Here is a 24,568-nt window from a genome sequence, read left to right on the forward strand (position 1 = left end):
TGACAGACCCATTAAGTGTCTTAATCTGAGCCGTCACTTGGGTGCACGTATCTTCTAAGTCATTCAAGCACACATTTGACATTTGCATATTATATTTCAAAATAAAAACACATGGAAAGAAGTAATTATAGGGATTAAAATTTAATCCAATTCCCCCTAATGTTTAATTTCCCTCAGGAACAGAAAGGTCTTTCTTCATACGATGAAAAAGCAGTTTAAGAAAAAAACAATAAAAATCATTTAAAATATAGAAACATTTAAAAGATTTAAAAATGAAGAAAAAGTGTGAAAATGGAAAACTTCTAATAAACTTCAAACAAATCCTGAAAGGATGGAAAAATATCTTTTTTTATGTTCTTGGAAATTTAAAACTTTTAATTGTTAAAAAAAGCTAAATATGAAAGTATGCTGAGTTTACTCAAAGTTATCATGAGGAAAATTATTTAACTAGACAAACTTTTAAAATAAAGAGTTACAAGCATACTGCGTTGGAGTTATATTTTATTTGGCCAGCTTGAAAAATGTCTATAGCTAGTATAATTATCATAAATTTAAACTTTAAAAAATGAAAGCTTAGTAACAGGAACACAAAATTAAATCCGTACAAAAGAAGTTTGGGAGATAAACTTCGGTAAGATTACATTCATAATTAAACTCAACTTTGGCATTTTTTCAGCACATATTCCTATTCTCAGACAACCAATCTAAAGTAAGCCCTTGTGTTTTGTTCAGCAAATCTGTGGCAAAAAGAGTCGAGGCAGCCTGGCCCAGAACCTTTGTAGTTCACGCTGAGTACGCACCGCTGACAGGGCTTGCCATTTCAGCAGCGCCCGTGGTTTCTGCTGCCAGCCCATCCCTCTCCCTCCACCCTGAAGAGCCCACTTCGCAGGCTGCACCTTCTGCAGACCGCTCAGCCCCGCAGTGCTGTCACACGGTTCCCTTTTCAAGTCTTTACCTAAAACCTGAACTGCCAATGTTTGTTTTCTCCCTTGAGGGCACGGGTGCACCTCCAGAGAAGTCTTTTGCAATCATACAGCCAGTCCTCCACTATTGTTAAAGAGCCACGCTGTACCTTGACTCGGACTCCTTCTTCTAAAACAATGTAGCCCCGGGAGGGGGTCAGATCCTTGGACTCCTCTGAGGAGTTCACTCCTGTCACCTTGAACTGCACAGTCACAGTCCCGAACAGCCCTTGTGTGGGCTCCCGGACCACATAGAGCTCTGCGACGCTCTCTTGCACGTAGACAGCCGCTGGCTCCCGCAGGAAAAAGTGCTCGCTGTTGTTGAAGGACAGGACTCCAGGGCCATCGTCGTTGGCCAGGATGGTGATGGCGGCTGTGGGGGTGGGCAAAGGAGCAGAACAGAGCGTGGTTAGGCGCCGGGAGGAGCGGGGCAGTTTCCCCATAAATGAGGCCACTTCTCTATGACCATTACTTTAAGAAAATCTTTCTCTTGAAAAAGAAGAGCATAGTTTAAAGCTCTTAATAAAGTTCCATATTCTCTTGTGGTAAAAAAAAATTAGTCAGTACTCTTGGAAGAGAAGGCAGGTTTGTCAAGCTAGTGGCATGACATCGCTCAGGAGTCATGTCACAGTGCTGACAGAGCGCGAACCCGACCATTAGAACAGAAACAAGATGGCAGGGAGTCGCTCGTCCCTGCTGCAGGCGGCAGAGTCCAGGGCGTCGCGCAGACACAGATGCAGAGGTGGGAAAGGAAGCGCCTCGCTGCCACTACTTTCTAAACTTGTCTACTAAGAAAATGCACAAGAAAAAAATTTTAGAACTATTATCAGAGTCACAAACACTGGCTTAGAAATTTCTAAAAGTCAAGGACTTTTTTTTTTAAAAAACCATTAATAAAAACATTAGTAACTGGAACAACTGATACTACCAACAACTTACTAACATTTGCCTCTAGAATTTGCGCAGTAACTCCACAAGGTAGAGTGTGTTATTATTCCCAGTTGACAGAACCTACAACTGGAGCACAGTCTTCCGAAGTTCAAAACCTAGGGAGCAGCAGAACCGCGTGCAAGGCCGGGACATGTGCGTGGCGGCACACACGGCTGCAGACTGCCCCATGCAGCTCTGCACGGGCTAAGGCTAAGAAGAGAGACGGGGGCCTCGCCTCACCTGGATGTTAACCTGAAAACCCTACGGCCCACATGAAGACAATCACAGCACTGCAGTGTGCTTCTGTGGCAGGTGCTGCTGCACATTACAGTGTCTCTGTCCCTTGTCCCACCCCTGGGCACACGTAGCAGTTTCTGGGTGCCCAGTGCTCTCTGCACCTGAGGACAGCGCTGGCCCATGAGAGTGAGACTAGCACTGAGAGGGGACAATGAGAGATTAAGAAGAAACAAAACACATAAAAGGGAAACTGGGACCAGGTGGGGTCCTCTCTGATGGAGAGGCAGCCACCACCCAGCGTGGTCTGCGTCTTTAGTTACACACAGTAAAGGGGGAGAAACACACAGGGGAGCCGAAAGTGCAAGGGCTCAGTGTCTGCTGAGAACACGGAAAATGGAACCGCCTCCGAGCTCTCTGCGCTATGGTTCACAGGGAGGAGCACCCAGGCCACAGCCCCGTGTACCGGCCTTGCTCCTGCCCTGACTACTCGTTTCTGTGGTTCCCCTCTGGGGCTTTGTGCCTTGGGGGCTGACCTTGCTCACCCCCAGCGTGTGGTCCATGTCCAGCCCAGCTGCTTCCCACAATACCCACCTAGTGTTGACTTTCAGCACAAGTACACAAGTACACGTACACATACACACACACACTCACACACACAGAGGATAAAGCACCATTTCACCAACACAGGGATCTGAAATGCTTAACTTAAAATACCTCTTATTCTGAGGATGGAAACCTCTTGTCCCCATAGTAGGGAAACCAGCATAATGTAGAAGGGCTGTGGACAAGGAATCGTCAGTTACCTATTGTGTTTGCACCCAGCTCCAGTCCCGGAGAAGGATTTGTTAAGATGAGCTGAAATTTTTCATCTCCTTCTGGAATATCATCATCCAGGATGACAATGTCTATATTTTTTTGCCTTTCTTCAGCAGCAAAGTGAAGAATCTGGTCAAAAGGTAAAAGGAAACAGTTTGATATTTAAATACACTCTGAGCCTTTATAAAATGTTTGGAAAGAAATGCAATATAATAGTAAATGGAAATAGGCTACTTTACACAAATTCTTTTATTTTTTGCATATCTTTTTAATTCAGTGGACAATATTTTATTTTAAAAATTAAAGGTTAAGCCAGGTGTGGTGGTACATGACTGTAATCCCAGCACTCAGGAGGCTGAGGCAGGAGGATTGCTGCAAGTCTGAAGCCAGCCTGGGCTATATAGTGAGCTCAAGGCCAGCATGAACTGCAGAAAGAGATCCTGTCTCAAATAAATAAATAAATAAATAAATAAATACTTAAAAGAATAAAAATTAAAAGTTATGGAGGAAAGAGAAAGAGTAAAGATCCAGTTAAAAAATAAAAGTTAGGAGTTTGGGGAGATAGCTCAGTAGTCTAAGCGCCTGCCTGGCAAGTGCAAAGACTTGGGTTTGATCCCTGGTACCACATTCCATGACAGCCCCAGAACCCCAGGCACACCAACCCTGGGCACATCATGCTGGCCACCACAGCTGGGCATGGTGGCACATGCCTGTAATCCCAGTGCTGGGAAGGCTGAGACAAGTGGATCCCTACAAGTCTGAGCTGCATAGACCATGTATCAAATAAATAAATGAGTAAATAAGATTTAATAAATAAAATAAAAGTCAGGAAAAGACAAAGTTAAAAGTACTTAAAAACAGCAATGGTTAATACTTTAAAAGAAAACCAAATTAAAATTTTCAAGAAGTATAATAAAAATTTTGAGGTCATTTCATGTAAAAATTCTTTAACATAAAATTCTCTGTTCTTGAGTACTGTGATAAAATAGTTCAAGAAGAGATAATAATTTTAGAATAGTACTAAAAATGCAAATTACATGATTTGCTAAAATAGTGAAATAAATGATTCCACTCTATGGAAATATTTTTTCTTAACTTACTGTGGAATAGCTTACATAAGAATTTGTTAAGATTAATTTGTTTATGCAAGCTCTAAGTCATCACAATTTGCAAGGAATGAGGATGACAAAGTAACTTATAAAAGGCCCCCACAGTCACCACTGAGCCTACCGTGGGCGTGAAGACGTAGTCCAGCCCGAGCTGGGCCTCCACATTCTGAGCATACACGAACAAGGAGACCTGGCCCGGGGCTCCTGGGCTTCTCTGCACTGCCAGGGTCACACTTCCGTGGGCCTCACTGGCTTCAAGCCTGAAACAGAGTGGAGAGAGTCCATCCCTCCTCTCTTACAGACCTCGCCACGGTAGGCAGCGAGCGGGCTCCGCGAAGGGCCAAGGTACAGCCTGAGACCTACCTGCTACGCTGCCACTCGACCATGCCGTGGGCACCATCGTTGGCGTCAATGACGATTTGTGCAGTCAAGCCTTCTGAATCTGAAAGAACACAGGCACATACTTTAAAATGAATATAAATTTATTAACATAAAGCTTAAACTTCCCTTGAAAAGCAGTTTGACATAGAATCTAGACAGTTCCTTTGAGTTTATATCATTCCTAAAATACAGCTGTCCTTGACACAATTCAAAAGATGCCCCAGAAAGTAAAGGCACTAATGCTTGGTGTCTGAAAAAGGACACTCTTGCTTGGAAGAGCCACTGAGTCATAAAAATGAAAGCCACTGAGAGCAGCATGAAATAATAAGCAATGGAGCACGTGGCTTTATTTTTGATTTGATTTTTAAAAAGTCCACACCTCAGGAGCACGGGAAACGGGCACCATTCGAGGAGAAGGGCAGGGAAAGTGGAAAGAGAAGGGGGTGGCATGGAAAGAAGAGGTGTGAAGAGAGACCCCAGAGGGACAGGGTGCCAACTGGACAACTAGAGGAGGGCCAGGGGAGGCAGGACAGGGCGAGCCCAGGGACACGAACCCCTCTCAACCTTTTCATCCTGTACTCTGTGAATGGGGCATGCGTTTATCAATGTAGTACCACTACTTCTCTTGACACATTAACTCATCTTGTTACTAGTGCTTATTAATTTTTTTAAAAAAAACTTTTTGTCCTCTGTCTTAGTTAAGGATATGCCTGACTCTGCCAAAGTGGGGACGAGAGGAGGAAGAGTGTGACTCTGTCCAGACCGTAGGGCGATCCTTTCAGGCCTTTCCGGGATGACAAACCTTGTGCGGTTTGGCACCACTGAAGGCAGCAGCGGTGCCTGCTGACAGCATGCAATCAGGACGGGCACCCACGGAGCAAAAGGCTAAGAAGCAGCGACCCCAACACACAGCACGCTGGGAGCGCCTGGCCCGACCGCTTCCTAGGGGGGTGGCCTGGGCCCGAGGGGTCAGCGCCTCGGCCTCTGCTCCCTCAGCTCTGGAATGGGAAGATGCAAAGGCACCCGTCCAGCAGCAGCGCCACGGACCAGCCACTGCAGCTGCGCTCCACAGGCGCACAGCGGGCAGGAGCTCTTCAGCAGCTCCTTCGGGTAAGAGCGATCACTCGCAGTGATCCCTGATGCTGCACCCCATCGACTGGAGCCATCTAGTCTCTTTTACTAGAGAGAACTGAACTGTCAAGGAACTGGAGCCTGTCAAATACGACTACATAATTATCTCTTTCCAGGGTTGCTCTCCAGGCCACTGCCTTGGTCCAGCTTCTCTGACCCACGTTGATCTCCAGGGTCCAGCACATCTTCTATGCATGGGATGGGGTCAGGGGCCAGGCTACCCTCAGCGCTACTCACCACCGCCCCCTACTGGGCAATTGCACCTCCAGACAATGCAAACTGTGAGCGAGTTTGTGTCCAAAGGACACAATGCTTTTATAGGAATCCACTTAGTAAATTTGTACCAAGGTTCAAGTTTTACCTTTCAGCCTGTAATGAATTAACTGAGTCTTTTCTAAAAGCATGAAAAGAAAAAGATCAGAGGTCAGAAAAGACGAAGGAAACACAGCAAACAAACAAAAGATCTACTTAACTTCAAAGAATATAAGAACATCTCAGAGTTTGGAGCTTTAATAAAATGAATAATTTAATTTTAAAATAAAGTGAAAGGAAAATGTCTTCCACAGCACTAATACTATTTTGAAGATTAAATGTATTATTATAAAATAGTTGTAAAGATTATGGCACAATAATATATAATCTTTAGTGTTAAAATGTTGACTATAAAAATTGTTGACTATAATAATACTTTGTTAATTAAAATAAATATAAAAATCCATTATATTTTCACACATAATTGAGAATCACAGATATCAAAATGATCACTTCCTTTGTATCGGGGATCACTTCCTTGGTATCGGGGATCAAACTCAGGACCCTGCGCTTGCCAGGCAGGTGCTTATGCTACTGAGCTATGTCCCCAGCCCTAAAGTGATCACTTCTGATTAAAAAATGAAGTCATATCATCTAAAGTGAATAAAAGAAACAGACAAATGAGAAGCTCATCATACCCAGCCTGGGGGGAAACGAAGTCACAGGCGCCAGGAGGAGTTCGACAGAAGTCAAGTTCACCAGGAAGTATTCTTTCAGCTCTGGTACAGCATCCTGAAAAGTTACCCCATTACATCCCTATAAGTAGGTTCTCAAAAGGAACTGACTCTTACAAGCTTTTCAAAAATATTTTCTTACACACATTTGCACAAGCAGTCTATAGCTAATATAACATTTTAAGCAAATATAAATTATTTAGATTAGAGGAACAAAAGCACTAAACATATACTTATTTATAAGCAGTTATAATGAGCAACATGAAACCACTTAAATGCAACAGTTTTAACCTAGAACATATGATAAACCAATTTTGCAAATATGCAAACATTATTATTTTAAATATAACATGAACAAAAGGTGTTCACTGTCTATGATAGCTGATATTTAACATGAAGAATAACATTGTGCCATGAAAAAATTCTGGGGTTTGCAGTCAAGACCTAGAACTAAATTTGACAATTTTATTAATTACCACATTTATTCAAATACTAGAGCCTTTATTCTATCATTGCTATATTAGAGAAAATAATAGCTACTCTGGAGTATTAATAATGAAAATAATAATAATGAAAACTAATGTATGTACAGTCTGTAGCTTAAAGAGAATGTCTTTAAAATGATGGCTATTAATTATTGAAAGCTATTAATTATTATTAATCCACATAATAGTGGATTAATGAAATCAGACAGATGCCCCAAACATATGGATTAACAAAATTCCTGACAGGAGTGAACAGCCAATATTCACACAGAAATTTAACTTTTGTGTATGAGTGTGAGTGTGTGTGTGTGCGTGCATGTGTGTATGTAAAAGACCAGTATATACACACATATACACCCCAATGTATACTTTTCATTTCATTTAATGGAGTTTTTTTTTCAAGTAAAAACACAAGAAAGTGAAGTTTTATTCTTAGGTTATCTTATATGACATATGGAAAAGCATACGTTAGAGAACCAATGGCCTAAGAGACCTGTTCCCCACCCTCTCCATGGCCCCAGCCCAGACTACAACTCCCTGCCTGTCACCTCTTATGGTTTAGACTGAGCACGGCCCCCAGTGACTTCTAGAAGGTGATGAGACTGCAGCAGTGACAGAGTGACAAAGGTGGGGTCCAGGTAAAGGTGCTGGCGTGACCTGGAAGCAGCGGTGTGACCTGGACGAGCACAATCCCCGCACCCCTGCCTCTTCCCTCCCTCCTACGGTTCCTCCAGCCACCACGTGAACAACTTTCCCCTGGCAGGCCCCTCTGCCATGCTGTCCTGCCCTGTAGCCGGCAACTCACGGCTGGAACCATGAACCAAAATAAACTTCTCCTTTAGGTTTTAGGGATCAGGTATTACATCTCAGGGACAAGGAAACTGATTAAACTGCTCCTGGGGTGGCGTGCTTGTCTATGTCAGGCTTACAGTCTTTGGATCTAGGGCTACTCAAGGAGCAGAAAAAGTTGCAAAGAGCTAGGAGAAAGAAAAATGGAACTCAAATCCCAGGTTCAAAACACTAGACTGCAGGTAAAAGCTAGGTGCTCTATATTTTCTGGTTAAAAATAAACATGACTAAGGAATAAGCTATTTAATTGTATGCAGTTATATTAACAGATGAGACATTTGAAAGATGACTTTCCTACAGTTGTTTTCAAACCCTGCATGACCTGCCATCTAACTGGTACCCTGTCACTGTTAAGTTTGTGGATTTAATCAAATGTGACATTTAACCAATGTCACACTAGGTTATAGTGCCAAAGAAATCAGCAAATTGAGAGTTGCCAACTATAAATAGTACATTTATACTGCTTATAGTTAAATAAATGTAAAAAGCCTTTGAGAGAATAAGACCTTTTTGAAATGAAGCCGCCAAAATATATACCATGGTAACGAAAAATTGTTTTCAAATGTACTATTCATTTTCTCTTCCTCTCTACATTCTATCTACTACCCTTTCCATAGTACTATTTTTATAAATCTCCTATAAATGTATTTAGGTAGCTGAAACACCGAGCCCAAAACAGCACAAGATTTCACAGCATGAGAAATCACTTCAAATGCACCTCGCTCCCCAGTGATGTATTAAGGCTTGACTGTAATCACACGGCTGCCCTCGGCCCCTAGCAAGTGTCCCGCCATCTCTGGTTCTGCAGGTCCTGCACACGAAGATCCTGACCTTCACAGCTGTGCCAGTCCAGCGATCTGCTTGGAGTTATTAAAGGACTCCTCGGAAACCTCTTAGGCCAGGGCCATCACAGGAGAAAACACACTAAGGTAATTCTGTTTACTGCCAGGTGTCTCTGTAATCAAATATATACCAGCAGCCCAGCCCATCTAATCAAGAATAGAAACTCCTGCATGGTTTGAAAACAAAATCATGCAAAGAAATAAGCTGATTTCAGAACACCAGCAGAATGGAACCAACAAGACTTGCGAAGGAACCAATCAGAAATGAATTCACTAAACTTCAAGAGATTATAGTTATAAAATATGCAAAGTTTATATTAAAGGAAAAATTATACACAAATATGTACATATGTATCACACACACACACACACACACACACACACACACACAATTTTTTGCAGTGCTGAGGATGGATCAGACCCAAGGTCTCACCCATTTAAAGGACTGCACAACTACTGACCCACAGCCATACACAAGTTGTATTATTTTACTGCAGAAGAAACTAAAAGTTATTACATATTCTTGGTCCTCATAATATTTTATACCTTAAGATGAGAAGTTATGAGAAGTGATTAATTAAACATGACTGCTGATGTTGTAGAATATTCCATCAATTCCTCCTTCCTATGTGGTGACTTCAGGTTTAATGTACTACTAGGGAAACGGAACCAGACTACTTACCTCAAGTATAGTGACGTTGATGGCAGCTGACGTTTGCCCTTCTTCTAAAATCAGAAAGCCAACTACTGGGATGAAATCAACTTCCGGCTCTGCGAGGTCTCCTTCCGTTTGATTATTCAGACTCAATGTTCCAGGCACCGTAGCATATGTGACATTGATAGTCCCTAATTGAATTGGATACAAGATTTTAGAATTAAATTTTTAAAATGATGTCTCCTGTGAACCCTGCCTTTCTCTTAGTGCCAACAGGACCTGTCACCATTGATCCGAGTTCCTCCCCCTTCCTGGAGCCATGACCCTCAGACAGTGATGTCCCACAGTCTACTCGGCCTACTTCCTGCCTCTGGACATTGAGTGAGGATGGCTGTGTGGCTTGTTGTGGCCAGCAGCCCAAAGTGGGAGTCAGGATGTGTGACTTCCACGCCTAGACTCCCCGGGCCTTGCGTGTTGTCGCCTGCTTCCTCTGCCTCCACTCCAGAGGAAATCAAAAGCAGGGAGAAGAGCCAGTCTGGCCAGCCCTGCCTAACTGATGGCCCCACGGCTGGTCGCCTACCTCATGCTGCTGAGAATTCATGATTGCCCATTACATAGGATTTCTGTGAAAGTAAGTGACTCTGTTACTGTTTTCAAAACCGAAGATGTTATGAAGTATCATCCTGATTTAGTGAATTGTCTTTCCTTTCTTTGCTTATTTTCATAATGACTTCATCCACACAAGTAGGAGATTAGAAATCCCTCGCCTAGAAATCCCATTTGCTCTAGAGTAACACAGACCTAGAGATCCAAATTCCCGATTGATGAAAAGCTGAACCGTCACGTTAGCCTCTTGTAGTAAAACAAATCTTGATGAAAGAGCGAAGTTTAAAACTCCATGCGGCTCATCACTGGCTTCGACCGTCAAGACAGCGGCATATCCTTGAGTGTCGAGCAAAGCCACTCCCGCTGGTGGAACCCCTAGAAATATCGGGGAATCCTGTCGGGAAATCTGAGCATGCTTTAGCATTAACTTCTAGATACCTAAAATAGAACCCTGCTCTCTAAAGTGTATTAAAGTAACTGAAAAGGGTTCTACTTTGCCCGCATCCCTACGAAGCGTCTTTAGGCACACGAATAGAATCCATATTCCATTCTTCTTAAAGATGGAAAAAAATCATATTTTTTTCACTTGATATATTGTAGCCCTTAATGACTTCACTGCTTAGCAGAATTACAAAAATTGAATAGAAACTAAAAAAGGTGCCTAGATACTTTGCTCAAAAATGACTAGATTTGAGTTGCCCATAAACTGTATTATAAATGTCCAAAATCCAAATTGATCTGTTAGCATTTCGGTCAGAAATTTCTACCTTTGGAAGTATATTTTAATTCCATAAAGAACTGACACCATTTTTAGCACTTTTTGCTCAGTCCATAAGATAAGCATTCTCTTATTCTGCCAGTGTTTTCTGGATCTAACATTTCTATGGGACATACATCTAAAGTAGTAGTTTTTAAATTGGTAAATACCAAGAGGGCAACTACTGTTTGTTTTTCTCCTAAAAACTATACCAAACAAAACTGGAAGTTGAGTTCTGAACTACCTTGCGTCCTGACATCATACAGAATGACCTGGTACACTTCTTTCTCCTCTGGAATGTTGTCATCCAACAGATGCACGGATATTGTTCTATTCAACGTCCCCTATGTCAAACAGAAAGAAATCAATGCCTGCGTTGTTCTTAAACACAGATTACCTCTTGCTTTTTATTGGTCTTATAAATAGTGCATCCAAACATGTCTTCATTTAAACAAGAATTCTGTGAATTAAGTAAGACCCACTGGCTCCTGTGAAAACAGATTTAACGAAGACAGGAGCTAATTGCGAAAGTTTTAAAAAATGAGCTAGTCAGTGAAAACCTTATCCAAATTAATACCCAAATTAAGTGAGTGTGAAAAAGAGAATGATTTTTTTGTTTGTTTGTTTTTAATGTATTTGGTTCAGGGTCTCACTACGCAGCTCAGACTCGTCGTGATCCTCCTGCTTTCAGCCTCCCCAGTGCTGGGATCACAAGCGTGTGCCACCACACCCGGACTCACTGGCCAGCTCAGTGTGCCCAGGGGGTGGGGCCAGCACAGCGTGTGACACTGGAGATCAAACCCCAGTCCCTGCGCTTGCCTAAGCAGGTGCCTAGTCCGCTGAGCTGTCTTGCTGGCCCTTTTTGGTCTTTTTGTGACAGAGTCTTGCTCTATAGGTCAGGCTGGCTTTGAACTCACTTTGTAGCCCAGGCTGGTTTCAAATTTGCAGCAATCTTTCTGCCTCAGCCTCCTGAGTGCTGGAATTATAAGCATGTTCCACCAAGCCCAACTGAGAATGAAGATTTCTACAATACAAACGATGTTACTTTTCTATTCTATTTTCCTCAAAATATAATGTTTTGGGATTTTTCTAGAAATATGTTCAACAGCTTTTCTTTATGGTATTACCTCATGAAAGAAGAGTTGTCCAGTGAGGTTAGCAAAATTGAGTTCTAGATTCTGCCCAATAATTTTCCAGTCAACAGTAACATTTCCTCGACCAGGAGGCGTTCTTACCACATAGAATTGCAAAATTTCTCCTAAAAGCAAAATGTATAGATAGATAAATGTTAGCTGAAAATGAACTTAACATTTGAACTCAACAAAACCCAAATCCTAAGCATGCAACTACTGTATTATGGCACCGCTTCCAAGAACAAAGCTGTTGATTTGAATTTTCTAGAAGCACTGTACATGCTTATTATTTATTAATGTAAGGACCTCATTTTTAAGTACTTCCCCATTTAAGAGAACTTCTGGCAATTCAGGGTGTAAAAGCTATAAAAGCACATGCTACAATGGGAAACACAAACATCTATACACTCCAAAGCATGCAACAGAACGGAAGTGTTCTGAAAGTTAAAGAAAACAGTGAAGTCCTCAGGGCTGGAACCGGTCAGAGCACAAGTGAATTCTCCTTTCATTTCTCAAAAGGACACAAATTCCTTACACTGGTACGCAATGTGATTTTACACAATGCATGCATAAAAATGCTTGCAAATACCTGAAAATCACATTTCTTTAGATTACAACTTACATATAGCATCAATGATTTTGATTTATAAAAAGAAATACAAAGGAAAGGCGTCAAATCTACATATCAGTGTCTGTAACCTCACCCAAGTTACAGTTATCCTTCCCAGATTACTGAGTATTTTAGACATTTTCTATTCCTGGCTTTTATCCTCATACTGTATTTTATAAAACTAAGCAAATCATGAAAGGTATTTCTTTCAAAATGACAAAAGTGAGAAGGCAGCTGCTAGGACGTATGAAGCGGTCTTTGTGGCTTGCTACAAGGATGCTCTATTCATTAGCTTTATCTGATGATAAGTATAAACTAAGCTGTATTAATGAATAGTATAACTAAAATTCTTATATAAACCTAACAATAATTAAAAGACTTTGGAAGAAACACATCCCTACATTGTGAGGACAGCACAGAGTTGATATCCATGAATACTTGGGCCAGCCAGATAGCTCAGCAGACTAAAGCGCCTGCTGGAGCAGAGTGCAGTGGCCGGGGTTCAATCCCCTGCACGCCATGCTGGCCTCACCCCCAGGGCCAACTGAGACACAACTGAGACTGGGCGTGGTGGCGCATGCCTGCAATCCCAGCTCTTGGGAGGCTGAAAGTAGGAGGATCACTACGAGTCCAATCCGTGTAGTGAGACCCTGTAGACCCTGGACTAAATACATTAAAAAAAAAAAAAGAAATCCATGCCTATTGACTAAAAATGTCACTTTTACTCAGTTACCAGTTAGTGTTTATGCATATAAGTAAAATCTTTCAGTACATTTTAAATAAAGGAATGAGAGTTAAGACAAAATATAAATCTTTTTCTTATAATTTTTCAAACTACTATAGTTGTTTTTCTCAAGATAATAAGCCTAGAAACATTTACAATATAAATTTATCAAAATATATGGATGAATTGGAGACTATCTTAAAATTAAGTACTAAAAATACATTTTTCATGCTAAGTTTAAATGCATAACTCTAATACGATGAATTGTTTCAGAAGGGTGCTGAGCACACATAAAAGTTAGAAGTGTCAGAAATACTTTTAATAAATTCCTATGTATGTATTGTATTTCAATAAAAAATACCTAATCCCCATGATCTAGTAGGTTATGTCTTAGATCTTTTTAAGTGTGTAGGATCTGATAGGAACTGAATTTTGCAACTGTTGAAAGTGTCTAATCAGCCATAACTGCCAATATACCACTGAAATTTTTATATGTGTTTAACACATAAATGAAATACAGCCCTACTATGAAATCTTGGAGTCTATTTTACGACACACAGAACTCCAACATATTAAGATTGCATCAAAAATTAAATGCTTATTAAAACCACAGAGATCCTCGGAGTTACTAAAACGCTTCACCTATGTGTTGTCTGGTGACACAAATAAAAAGCTTCTAAAGGCAGAGTTTTCCAATTTTTAAAAAAAATCACAACAACCTTATAATAGTTCAAAAATACAATTACAGTATTTTGAAAAAATATACAGGGAGGGGCCAGGGAGATGGCTCAGTGGAATAAGTGCTTGCCTGGCAAGCACAGGGGCATGAGTTCAATCCCCAGTTCTGACAAAAAAAAAATATATATATATATGCAGGGAGAAAAATTACAAAGAGAAGACATACGGCAGGAGAACAACATGAAAGGCATTAAAGATCCACATTGAAGGGAAACCTGTAATCACAGTGGTTACAAATATAGTTCTAAACCTGTACAAAATATTTAAAAATAAATGCACCACTTTGAGGTGAAAATAAAAATGATTTTTTTTTTTTTTTTGGTGGTACCAGGGATCAAACTCAGGACCCTGTACTTGCCAGGCAAGCACTTATTCCACTGAGCTATCTCCCCTGGCCCCAAAAAATGAAATGCTAAAGGTAGCAAAAAAAAAAAAAATCTTCCCACCAACTTAATACATTCAAGTTGCCTTAAGGATTTATATTACTTACGAAATATCACATCTAGAAATCTAACAGGTTATTACAGAAATAATTTTGCAAGAAAACCTCACAAGAAACACAGTTTGAGACGCGCAGTGCACACAGCTGGAAATGCCAAAAGCTACCCTTCACCAGGGAAAGAACTCGAGCAGCAGGCACAGGAAAAAGAACAACTTAGACTCAAGTGCTTAGCTTTCCAGATCTAAGGCAAAGGACTGGAGGGGAGCCCAAAGAGACAGGTAGGTCTCTACAAACAGATGCTTTACAAGGCTCTAAACTGCTTCCCATTGTTGGTTTGTTTATTTTTGCCAAGGATCAAAGTGTGAGGCTGAACCCTTCAGAGCCAGAGTCTGACTACACCTTGGTGCTGCAGGAAGATCACCAGCTGGGAAGTCCACACAGCACCGCGCCACCCCCAAGCGGGCAAAGGAGAACTGGGGACCCCCTCTGTGAGGGCAAAGAGAAGGAGCGCCCAGGGCAAAGGCACGGGGAGTCCTCGGGCGAGGTCAGCGCAGCTTGGAGGAAGGCCCTGGCTGGAGCCTGTGCTGGTGGGTAATGGAAGGCAGCCGCATCTCGGGCTATTTTAGGTGCTTGGACTGCGACCTAGTGAACAAGGCAGGACGTGCCAGGCTCTGCCTGCGAGAGGCAAGAGCACCCCAGCCACCTGCGTGTGAGGCTGATTCTGTGTCTGTCTGTCTGTCTTTCATCCTCATTCACTCTCGGGGTCAGGTCACAAAACAGTACGCTAGGTCCCTATAGTGGGCGACACATTTTAAATCTAAGTCAGAAAAGTCTATTAAATAGCATCAAAAAATTACTATGCTGATAAAGAATATGAACAAAAAATGTATTTTAATAACACTATTTCATCCACTTTTTCCCCAAATCAGGACTCTTTATAAAAATAAATCTCAACCACATGTATATAAAAAAATAGAAACCCAAAGTACACAAAACAGTTTGACAAATGTATATGTGGTATACAGTTCTATTATCCTCCAAATTGACTGCCTCTACAAGAAAAAGAAATGAATCTAAAGTGTATAGGAACAGGAATAATCTGAAGCACAGACTGTCAATGTGAACAGGTAGAAAAATTGCTTTTTTCCCTCTAGCACCAGGGATCAAACTCGGGGCCTTGCACTTGCCAGGCAGGTGTTTAGGCCACTGAACTGCATCCTTGGCCCAAAGAAATGACTTTCTAACAGAGCAGTCCTCTATACTTATTTTTTTAATTACGTGTTTTATTCAAATTTTGGAGTAAAAGAAAAGATTCATGCTGTCGCTAGGAAAAGAAAAATGTTGAAATCCATTGAACAAGGCATGATGGTCATGATGCTACAGAATAGGATAAGGGAGTAAAACAGCCAACACAAATTTAGAAAGAATGCGTTTATCTGCAGTTGCAACCACATGAAAACCCACTGCCCCTTAGTTCTAAATTCTGGACATTGTATTTGAAAGTAATATTTACCACTCTTCATCTCTCCAAGTGCTTTAGGGAAAATACAGAAATAGGATTCTACAGAATTCAATACATTGTTAAACCCTAAGGTAATTCTTCTCTAAAACAGAAAAGGACTCTTGAGCCCAAAATCCAGCACAGTCCAGATTTCAAATCCCACCACACAGATGAAGCTCCAAGGCTATGCCAACTGCAGTGCTAATGTTGTGGAAAGTCTAGGGAGTGTGTGGTTTTGTTTTGTTTTTTACCCCATTTGTTTAGCAGAGTTCTTTGAAGAATAATCAAGTTTTCATGAGTTTATGCTGGACACCCCATAAATGTCTCTTGGTACGTACTTCTCTAGGTAACTTCCATTGTAACATAAAAATACATACATAAAATACTGAATTCTTGAGATACAAGGTAGAAAACCAATTTACACCCTAGGAAAAGGTTTAGAAATACATGAAAAGAAACTTAAAGATAAAAATGATCCCTTAAAAAAATGTCCCCTTACTTTTTTTTGGAAAATGTAAAAAACGTAGGGAGCATCATGCAAGCCCAAGAAGCTAGTCTGTATTCTCTTTCCTGTACCAAGCCCATTAAAACAAATACCGCACGCAGAGCACTTATTTTCATTGCAAATCACTTTTTATCATTGAGTCCTGCAGATATTTGGTTTCCAGAAACTAGAGAGCACATAGAGTAGTTTGCTGATGAAATCTATGCGGCCAGCGGAGAACACAGGCCCCAGTGCTGCAGCTTCTCCAAGACGCGGTGGTAGCCAGCAGGACAGCCCGGCGTCTTCAGAGGCCTTCAGTCCACAACGACCATCACCCCCCTTCCCCCGGGCACTCAAGGACGCCAGTGCCTTAGAGTTAAAACATCTTTAAATGGATGCCAGACATCCACATTCTCTTTAATTCTTTAAGGAGAAACTTCCTTCACAATGCTCCTAGTCTGGCACGAAGTCCCTTCTTAAGTCTAATTTTACCTCACATACACCTTCCAAATCACTAGCATTTGGACAGATTTCCTTCCTATTCTGGTTGCAACAGTGCACACCTATAATCCCAGCACTCAGGCTGCTGAGACAAGAGGATCGTTTCGAGTTCGAAACCAGCCCGGGTTATAAAGTGAGCTCAAGGCCAGCCTCATAGCGAGAACCTATCTCAAAAAAGGTTAAAAAAAAAAAAATTCCTTTCTTATACATTATTGTCCTTCATTACATTTTTCAACAGAACAAAACTGAATCTATGATATTCCTCGATCTATGTTTCTCCACTTCATCTCATTTCTCCGCTCTGAGTGGCAAGAAGCGCTGCTTCACAAAGCTTCATGCCGGGAAGGACAAGAGCCTGTTTTGTTTTGTCTGCTTTGCTCCATTATAGGGTGACACTTTCATAGCATACAATAAGTCGGACAACTAATAAGTTAAATAGAAAAAGAACACACACAGAGAATACAAGTCCCCAGATACCGCCTTTGGATATCATGGCAAAAATAAACTATTCCAAATGTTTCTAATCTTATCTTGTACAGCAACAGCAGGCACTTCCTGTGCAGGAACTGACCTGGGCCCCTCACACAGAGGAGCCCGCCCCACCGCCACCAAGGCACTGGTCGTCCCTACTTGTTTGTTTGCCCAGATCTTTAAAAAGTCCTTTACAGCAGCTGGTGTTTTCTCTGTCCCATCTCAAAATCTCTTCTCACTTGTTGGCTGTCTTAGTGTGAACCGCCCGGGTAGCTTTCTTCTTCTGGTAACTGATCACAAGACCCTTTCTCTTTGGTCTTCTCTGATGCCTCCTCCTCCCTGGGGGTTGTCTTCCTGCCCTTGCATCTTGGGTCAGTGCTCCATGTGGAGCTCTAATTGTAGCCTGCTTTCTTCCTCTATTCACAAAGACTGTATTTCCTGATTGAACCTTGGTCTCTGAAAATCCTTCTTTTCTAACTGAGATGGTCAGTCTTCTCACCAACTTCCTGCCCTCACACGGATATTTCTATTCAAACTGATTAGCCTTCTATCGTAAATCACACCAAATATTAGTCAGATATTCCTGCATTCTCAGGTTCTGTGGCAGATACAAGTTGAAACAAACCAAAATTTCACCTCACAAGGTGCCCTGGAGATCAGGCTTCGAGTCCAGCAAGGCTCGGCTCCACCTGTAGCTCCGGTTGGCTTCATAACCAGCTGCCTTGGTGTATCCCATTATACCCGCTTCATGGACTGCTGAAGTTAATTAAATAATGGTGTGCAGTAACTGGCACAAAGAAAATGCTCCATAAATGCTCTTGTCATTGTTATTGTTATTAAAGTTAGTTACTCCTGCAGTGACTTCTTACTTGTATTGTTACGAATCATTTTTGTGAATGCTTCATCTATAGACTGGATCTGTGGCAGTGTGTGATTGTCTCGCTCCTTATTGCAATGACAAGCATTCTAAACCACGGAGAATTGTGTGGAGTGTCAGAAAGTGGCTCAAACACTCACATAGGTGCATTTAGGGGCATGATAGCCCACGAGCTGTATTCATCTTCCCGCACAGCCACTGGCCACTGGCCATCAGGCCACCTGATCTGTCTTGATTTTGTTTTCTCTTCACGAGAGCCCCAGTCATAGTACACCATCTGTATTTTTCTCATTCTTTAAATCTTCTAGGTAAAATTACATTTTAAATTCCAAATACAAACTTCAAGGTGAAACATATCTATTAGTACATTTTTTTAGAAAGGCTTATTCAAAGATTAAAAAAAAAACTCTGTTCCAATGTTTGAAAGAAACAAGAATCAGTCTATATATGACATGAAACATTAAATAAGGGTTCAAGAAAAGAACTTTTTAAAGAAAGAGACAGACATTTGTATAAGGCTTTCCAGTTTGGCACTCTATTCATAGGACATACAGATACATTATAAAATTCAGGCTAACATATTCAGTGATTAAAATCTACTACTTGGGCTTTAGCCAGTGTTTCACTGTTTAATAAACACATAAACAGCTACCAATAAACACACCCTACTCCTGCTGAAGCGTACGCTAAGCACTTTCCACTTGGTGGCTCACTTCTCATCATAACGAAACCTGCGGAGTATGTGACGTTTTGTCACTGAGTACCCGAGAAAGTGGAGTGTGCAGCCTAGACCTAGACTACGGTGACACGGAGTGCCGGCCACACACCGGCATCCTGCAAGCCGCCCTCGACTGGTAAAGTAGTTCACTCACTCGGCAGCCCCCTCCCAAGAGTCCTGCACGCACTAAAGCGAAGAGCTCAACAAAGTAACGACAGAAAAAGGAAGCAGAGGCTTTCATAGGCCAGACAAAAAACAGCATCTATGGAAAAGAGCATAAATACGCTCGAGAAAAACAGGAACCCACCTTCGTGACCTATGACGGACCTGGAAGCTGTCTGAAAGCTAATGATTCCTGCCACGTTGTCGTTGGCCAGGATGTTCACGCGCACAGTGTCCGAGCTGGGCAAGATCCTGCTGCCGCCGTCCGTGTACACCAAGCTAACCACGATGCTCTCGTCATCTTCTGGCTCAGAGTCATCCAGAATGGTCAGAAGGGCCGTCTTCTTGGTTTCACCTATAACAAACAATGATGGAAGTAAAAGCAAAGAAACAAAATCACTAACATAGAGAACTCAGAAAGCCCAAAACAACTTTTATTTTAAAAAGTTAAATAAAATCACATTAGAGAATCATAATAGCTCAATATTCCTCCCAAATCATTTATTAGGAAATAGTATTTATTATACAAATATTTTCTACTATTTTAAAACTTACTCTTTTTTTTCCTGTATCTTAGGGAAGGGTCTACAGGGTATTCAGGGCCTCACTACTAGATTGGACTCGTAGTGATCCAACTATTTACAGCCTTCCAAGAGCTGGGATTACAGGCATGCACCACCACACTCAGTCTCAATTGCCGTCTCAGGGCATCCAAGGGACAGGACTGGCACGACAAGCCTGGGGATTAAACCCCTTTAATCTGCTGAGCTATTTAGTCAGCCCTTTAAAACTTACTCTAAAACACAATGGTATTAGATATTTCCAAAAGTAACCCTGTCTGTACTATGATTCCTAGTTTCCTAAAATAATGTGTGCATTAAAAAGTTAAAGAACAGTTACAATGGATGTCTCTAAGACAAGGAATTACTGCACAATTACATTCCCCTCACTTTATTATATATTCTGATGTTATTAAATGGGTATCACTTTCCAATCAATAATATTACATTAAAAAATCAGCATTTATTATTGCCTAAATCAGAATTTAAACCATGATTTCAGTGAAGATAACTTTTCCACACATAATTGAACTGTTTTAAAACTATGAAGTTTTCTAATTTTAAGTATCAGAAGATTCAACTTGTCCTGACCATCAGGGGTCCTATTTCTAGTTTATAAGTCATACGATATATAATTATATTGTCTATGAAAATGTTCATAACCATTCTACCCAAGTCCAAAAGACTACTGTTTTTAAATTAATCATAGTGATTAATTTATAATAATTAATCATTACAATTAATTTCCTATGATACAATCATCAAAAATTTTAGTATTTTGCTTCCACGTCATTTCGGCTGATGGTGTACCCTGGCTTATCTAGGGCACATAAAACGCTTACCAGGAGACACTGCCCTTGCTTTGCACAGTACTGCCGCCTCTTACCACATGTGGTGGATATACTGCCCCATCTCGAAACTTCCTTTACAAATTAGAACCTGTATTATATTTGCCTCTGTCTTGTCTTAAAGGCACTGGTATTGTGCATAATAAATATAATTCACACATTCCCTGAAAATCTTTTCAATAAATAGGTAAGTACGTTGTCACATCAGCCTCTATATGTCAGGCATCAATGAGCCAGCTACTGTTTTGTCCAAAGCTATAGTGTAGTTCTACACATTAGTAAAAGCACATACTGAAGAGTTCTTAGAAGCCCCAGCGTACAGATTGACTCTGACAGCTATCATGGAAAACTGAAATCCACCTGGAACAAGACTCACCTTCAGCAAAGGTCAGAATGTCCCCAGCACCTATAAAATCTAAACCTTCGGTAGCTGTCCCACCAACGACTCGCCATTCCACGGTCACCTGACCCAAGCTGCCCCCAGTCCTGTGGATCACCAGCTCCACCACAGTTTGCAGCTGTTCCTGAACTTCCACCAATGAGCCATCTTCTGAAGTGTTGGGGCCAATACTGTAGATCACAAACACCCCAAAGGCATCTCCATTGAGTGCTATGACAACTGTGGAAGTGTTTGGCTGTCCTATGGTTGGCTGATTTTTAAAACTGGCTGTGATGTTCATGAGGCGAACTTCAAGGAGAGAAATGAGGAAGCTCTCATCCACTTCTGGCAGGTCATCGGGAAGAATAGAAACTGTGAGATTTGCAAACTCATCGCCTTCCAGCATGAAGGCCCACTGCCTCGTCACAGGCTCATAGTCACTACCGGCAGCAGCCTGACCACTAAACAGAGACGCCACCCTGGTCATGTTTTTCCTGTAGGTCCAGAAGTCAGAACTGTTGACAGCTGGGCTGACCCATGAGGTTACCCAAAAGCACTGAGGACCCTCAGCAGCACTGAGAAATGAAAAGGCGGAGCAAGCCTGCTCTCGGAGGCACAGCATGGCGCACGTGTACCGTGGCTCCCTCTCCACAGAGACATTCACCCACGTCCTCCAAAGCGGGTCAGGAACCCCGTGCACAGGTGACTCGTAGTAGGACAGTAAATCGTGACCTTCCTCAACTGCAAGGGCCACTATGTCAATATCGGAAGTACTGTAGAACAATAGCAGCTGACCAAAGTGCCCTCCGCTAAAAGGTGGAAGACAAGGAAGACACAGGTAAGCCCTCAGAGCCGGGTGGATCGCGAACGGAGCAGAGCGGGGCTGAGTGTGGCTTAAGTACTCGTAAACTACAACCATGTCCGCTAAATACTTCTGGTTTTCAACACTGTCTCTTCTCATGTAAAGGAAACTTACTAGTTTTCAATCAAATAATGTGTATATTAATCAAGTTATGAAAGCATCTTGCAAGATATGTACATGGTTGCAGAACTTCCAAACAGAATAACAAAATAATTTTGTTGCTAAATTTTGAAACAAAGTATTAACAATATTATGCTTACATTTTTTAGCAAATGTAGTTACTTGCCACGAGATCCCTCAACCCCTAAGTTTTCTGTTTCTGAAGGAGCTCAATGGACACTCGTATAAGAAAAGGCCACTGGTTAGAAGACAACACTATGAACTAGAACAAATACTGTGAAATTTATATTACTTTGGTAAGCGGAATTCTGTATCACTTGCAATTTTTTGTTTTAACTCTAATTTGTACTCTCTTTGAAAAAGAAAAGGAATAAGCAAAAGGCCAAAGCTGGAACTGAAGCTCTCCTAAGACATGCGAGTGCCCCTCACTTAGATGACAGAGCTGTACTGATTCTGAAACCACAGACGGGAGCAGTCTGCTGTGCATTGTGAAGGTATGACGGTGTGTGACCCATCAGCCGTTTCACTAGTAACGGGCACGGATGCTACGCAGGCACTTTCCATTGATATTGATAGACGTAGCTCAATTAACACATTGTAATACAATACAAAAGGAGCTACGATATAGAAAAGACACCAGTCTAAGTGACAGTGTGGTGGAAGGACCCCGCTGCTGCCCACGGCCCAGCCCCCCCACCAGGGCACGCAGGAAGGAGCTCACGTACCTTCGCCTGACAGTTATGTTAGCACAGGAACTCCTTTCCACGGGCTCTTGAACGCGATAAACAGCCTGGACAAAGGCCACTGTACCGTAAGGGTTATCGTTGGCGGGAATAACAATATTTGCCACATGATCTAACCCAAGAGTACCTCCACCCGAGGCCTCAGTTAGCTGTACTTGAATGACCTAAAAACATAGTGACAACTTCCTTAACAGCTTCTCACTTCTGAAATTAGAATAAGAATTATACAGGAAAATAATCAAACATATCCACTCATATACAAGAACAAAATGTAAATAGACTCAACAGTCTCCCCCGTACATTTATAAACCCAGCTGTAACAAAATAACCCATCATTGACTTTTCATAATAGAGCATTCTTATGCATGAGAAATACAGGCTGTTTACATTTCTTAATGTTTAATTATATAGCCATGTAAATCAATTTTAAGATCCCTGTACAGAAACATAAATATAATTACAGTTCAGACATATGAATTCTATGTCCTAAACCTTTTTTACCTAAAGCACTGCATATACATGTTAGTGGAAAGTTATTCCACTGTGCTGTATTTCCCACCTTGCCTTAAACAGAAATTTTCTTGCAAAGCTTAAAAGATAAAGCATCATCTTCTAAAGTCAACTAAATTTAAGAGTGTGTCATGTTGCTTCATCTTCAAGAAAAATACACATCAGGAAAATATGTATCTAGTCCATTTGTCATTCAATAAATTCTCGATAATGGTTAAAGACGAGTAAATTAGTAGAAAATCAGGATACTTAGTAAGATTAGCTCATACTTGAGCCAAAAGGAGCATGAACACAAATTAAGAGTTTATGCAAAGCAAATGTAGCAAGAATTATCATAGATGCATACGCTCCTTCTATCATTTAACGAACATGTCCAAACATTCAATGTAACGGCACAAAAACATCATCCCGGTAAATTAACAAGCATGTCCAATCTATTTCTACAATATGTCTGCTTGTGTTATATATAAAGGTCATTTTCAAACTAATACATTTTGGACATTTTTGCAGACATAACTTATTTGACATCCTTTCTAAAATGTCACAGCAACGGTGACCTGCTCTTGTCACTATAATACAAAGCACAATGTACAGTGTCATTCTCTACTAGTGATGCCTCTCACCTCTTCGATCTCCGGAACGTCGTCAGCCATGACCTCTAACAACAAGGTTTGAATGGTTTCCCCAGGGGCAAAGGTCACATTACCTGAGACAACTCGCAGGTCACCAGTAGCGAGCTGTCCATTAATGGTGGCAACCCATTGAACAGTGACATTGCCGAGTGTCCCAGAATTTCGAATTATTGGCAGGTTTACCTTCACTGAGTTAAACTCAGGTTCCTCTACAATAAGTTTAGTAATCTGAAAACCTGAAGGGCAGAGAAGAGTTAATTTCAAGTATAAAGGATGCTGAGCTAAAATAAAACTAGTATCTTTTGGTGGGGGGGTCCTTCTTCCCCTAATAGTCCACATAATTATACCCACAAACCTCAGTACCACACTGAGGCACCTCTTGGTCAGCCCTGTAAAACTATTTCTCATTGTGATAAAAGCAGAAATGATAACTCAAATGTCCACAAAGCCCATGGATGTTCCAGACAGCTATAAAATAAACCCGCTGAGGGGAGGGCTGTGGTTGGGTCCTTGTGGCTAGCATGGTCCTCCAGGTGTGGGGGGCATTTTGCTAAAACTATACAGGAAAGAAGACTCAATCATACCAGATTTTCCTTTTTTTTTAAAAAAAATGTATTTGGTATAGGGTCTCACTACGCAGCTCAGACTTGTAGTGATCCTCCTGTCTCAGCCTCTCCAGCGCTGGGATTACAGGCATGCGCCCCCATGCCCAATTTCAGTGGCCCGCACAGTATACCAGGGTTCCAGGACCAGCACAGCATGTGGTACCATGGATTGAACTCAGGCTCTTGTGCTTGCCTAGGCAGG

The 24,568-nt window shown here is 41.5% G+C and overlaps 1 protein-coding gene across 1 annotated transcript in view; it reads right to left on the reverse strand.

Annotated features, from left to right (window-relative positions):
- Positions 1-24,568, reverse strand: part of Adgrv1 (adhesion G protein-coupled receptor V1) — a 479,349-nt gene that overhangs the window by 374,894 nt on the left and 79,887 nt on the right. Inside the window, exons 30-42 of the mRNA XM_004644067.2 lie at positions 23,753-23,997; positions 22,602-22,783; positions 20,892-21,703; positions 19,253-19,462; positions 11,874-12,004; positions 10,991-11,090; positions 10,185-10,364; positions 9,411-9,574; positions 6,517-6,610; positions 4,418-4,496; positions 4,176-4,314; positions 2,933-3,074; positions 1,073-1,335 (exon numbers count right to left, since the gene is read on the reverse strand). Of these exons, the coding sequence (XP_004644124.1) occupies positions 1,073-1,335; positions 2,933-3,074; positions 4,176-4,314; positions 4,418-4,496; positions 6,517-6,610; positions 9,411-9,574; positions 10,185-10,364; positions 10,991-11,090; positions 11,874-12,004; positions 19,253-19,462; positions 20,892-21,703; positions 22,602-22,783; positions 23,753-23,997 (2,741 nt within the window). The remainder of the gene's footprint in view (positions 1-1,072; positions 1,336-2,932; positions 3,075-4,175; positions 4,315-4,417; positions 4,497-6,516; positions 6,611-9,410; positions 9,575-10,184; positions 10,365-10,990; positions 11,091-11,873; positions 12,005-19,252; positions 19,463-20,891; positions 21,704-22,601; positions 22,784-23,752; positions 23,998-24,568) is intronic.

The sequence above is a fragment of the Octodon degus genome, unplaced genomic scaffold (genome assembly GCF_000260255.1).
Source record: "Octodon degus isolate 3935 unplaced genomic scaffold, OctDeg1.0 scaffold00190, whole genome shotgun sequence".
NCBI classification, from domain to species: domain Eukaryota; kingdom Metazoa; phylum Chordata; class Mammalia; order Rodentia; family Octodontidae; genus Octodon; species Octodon degus.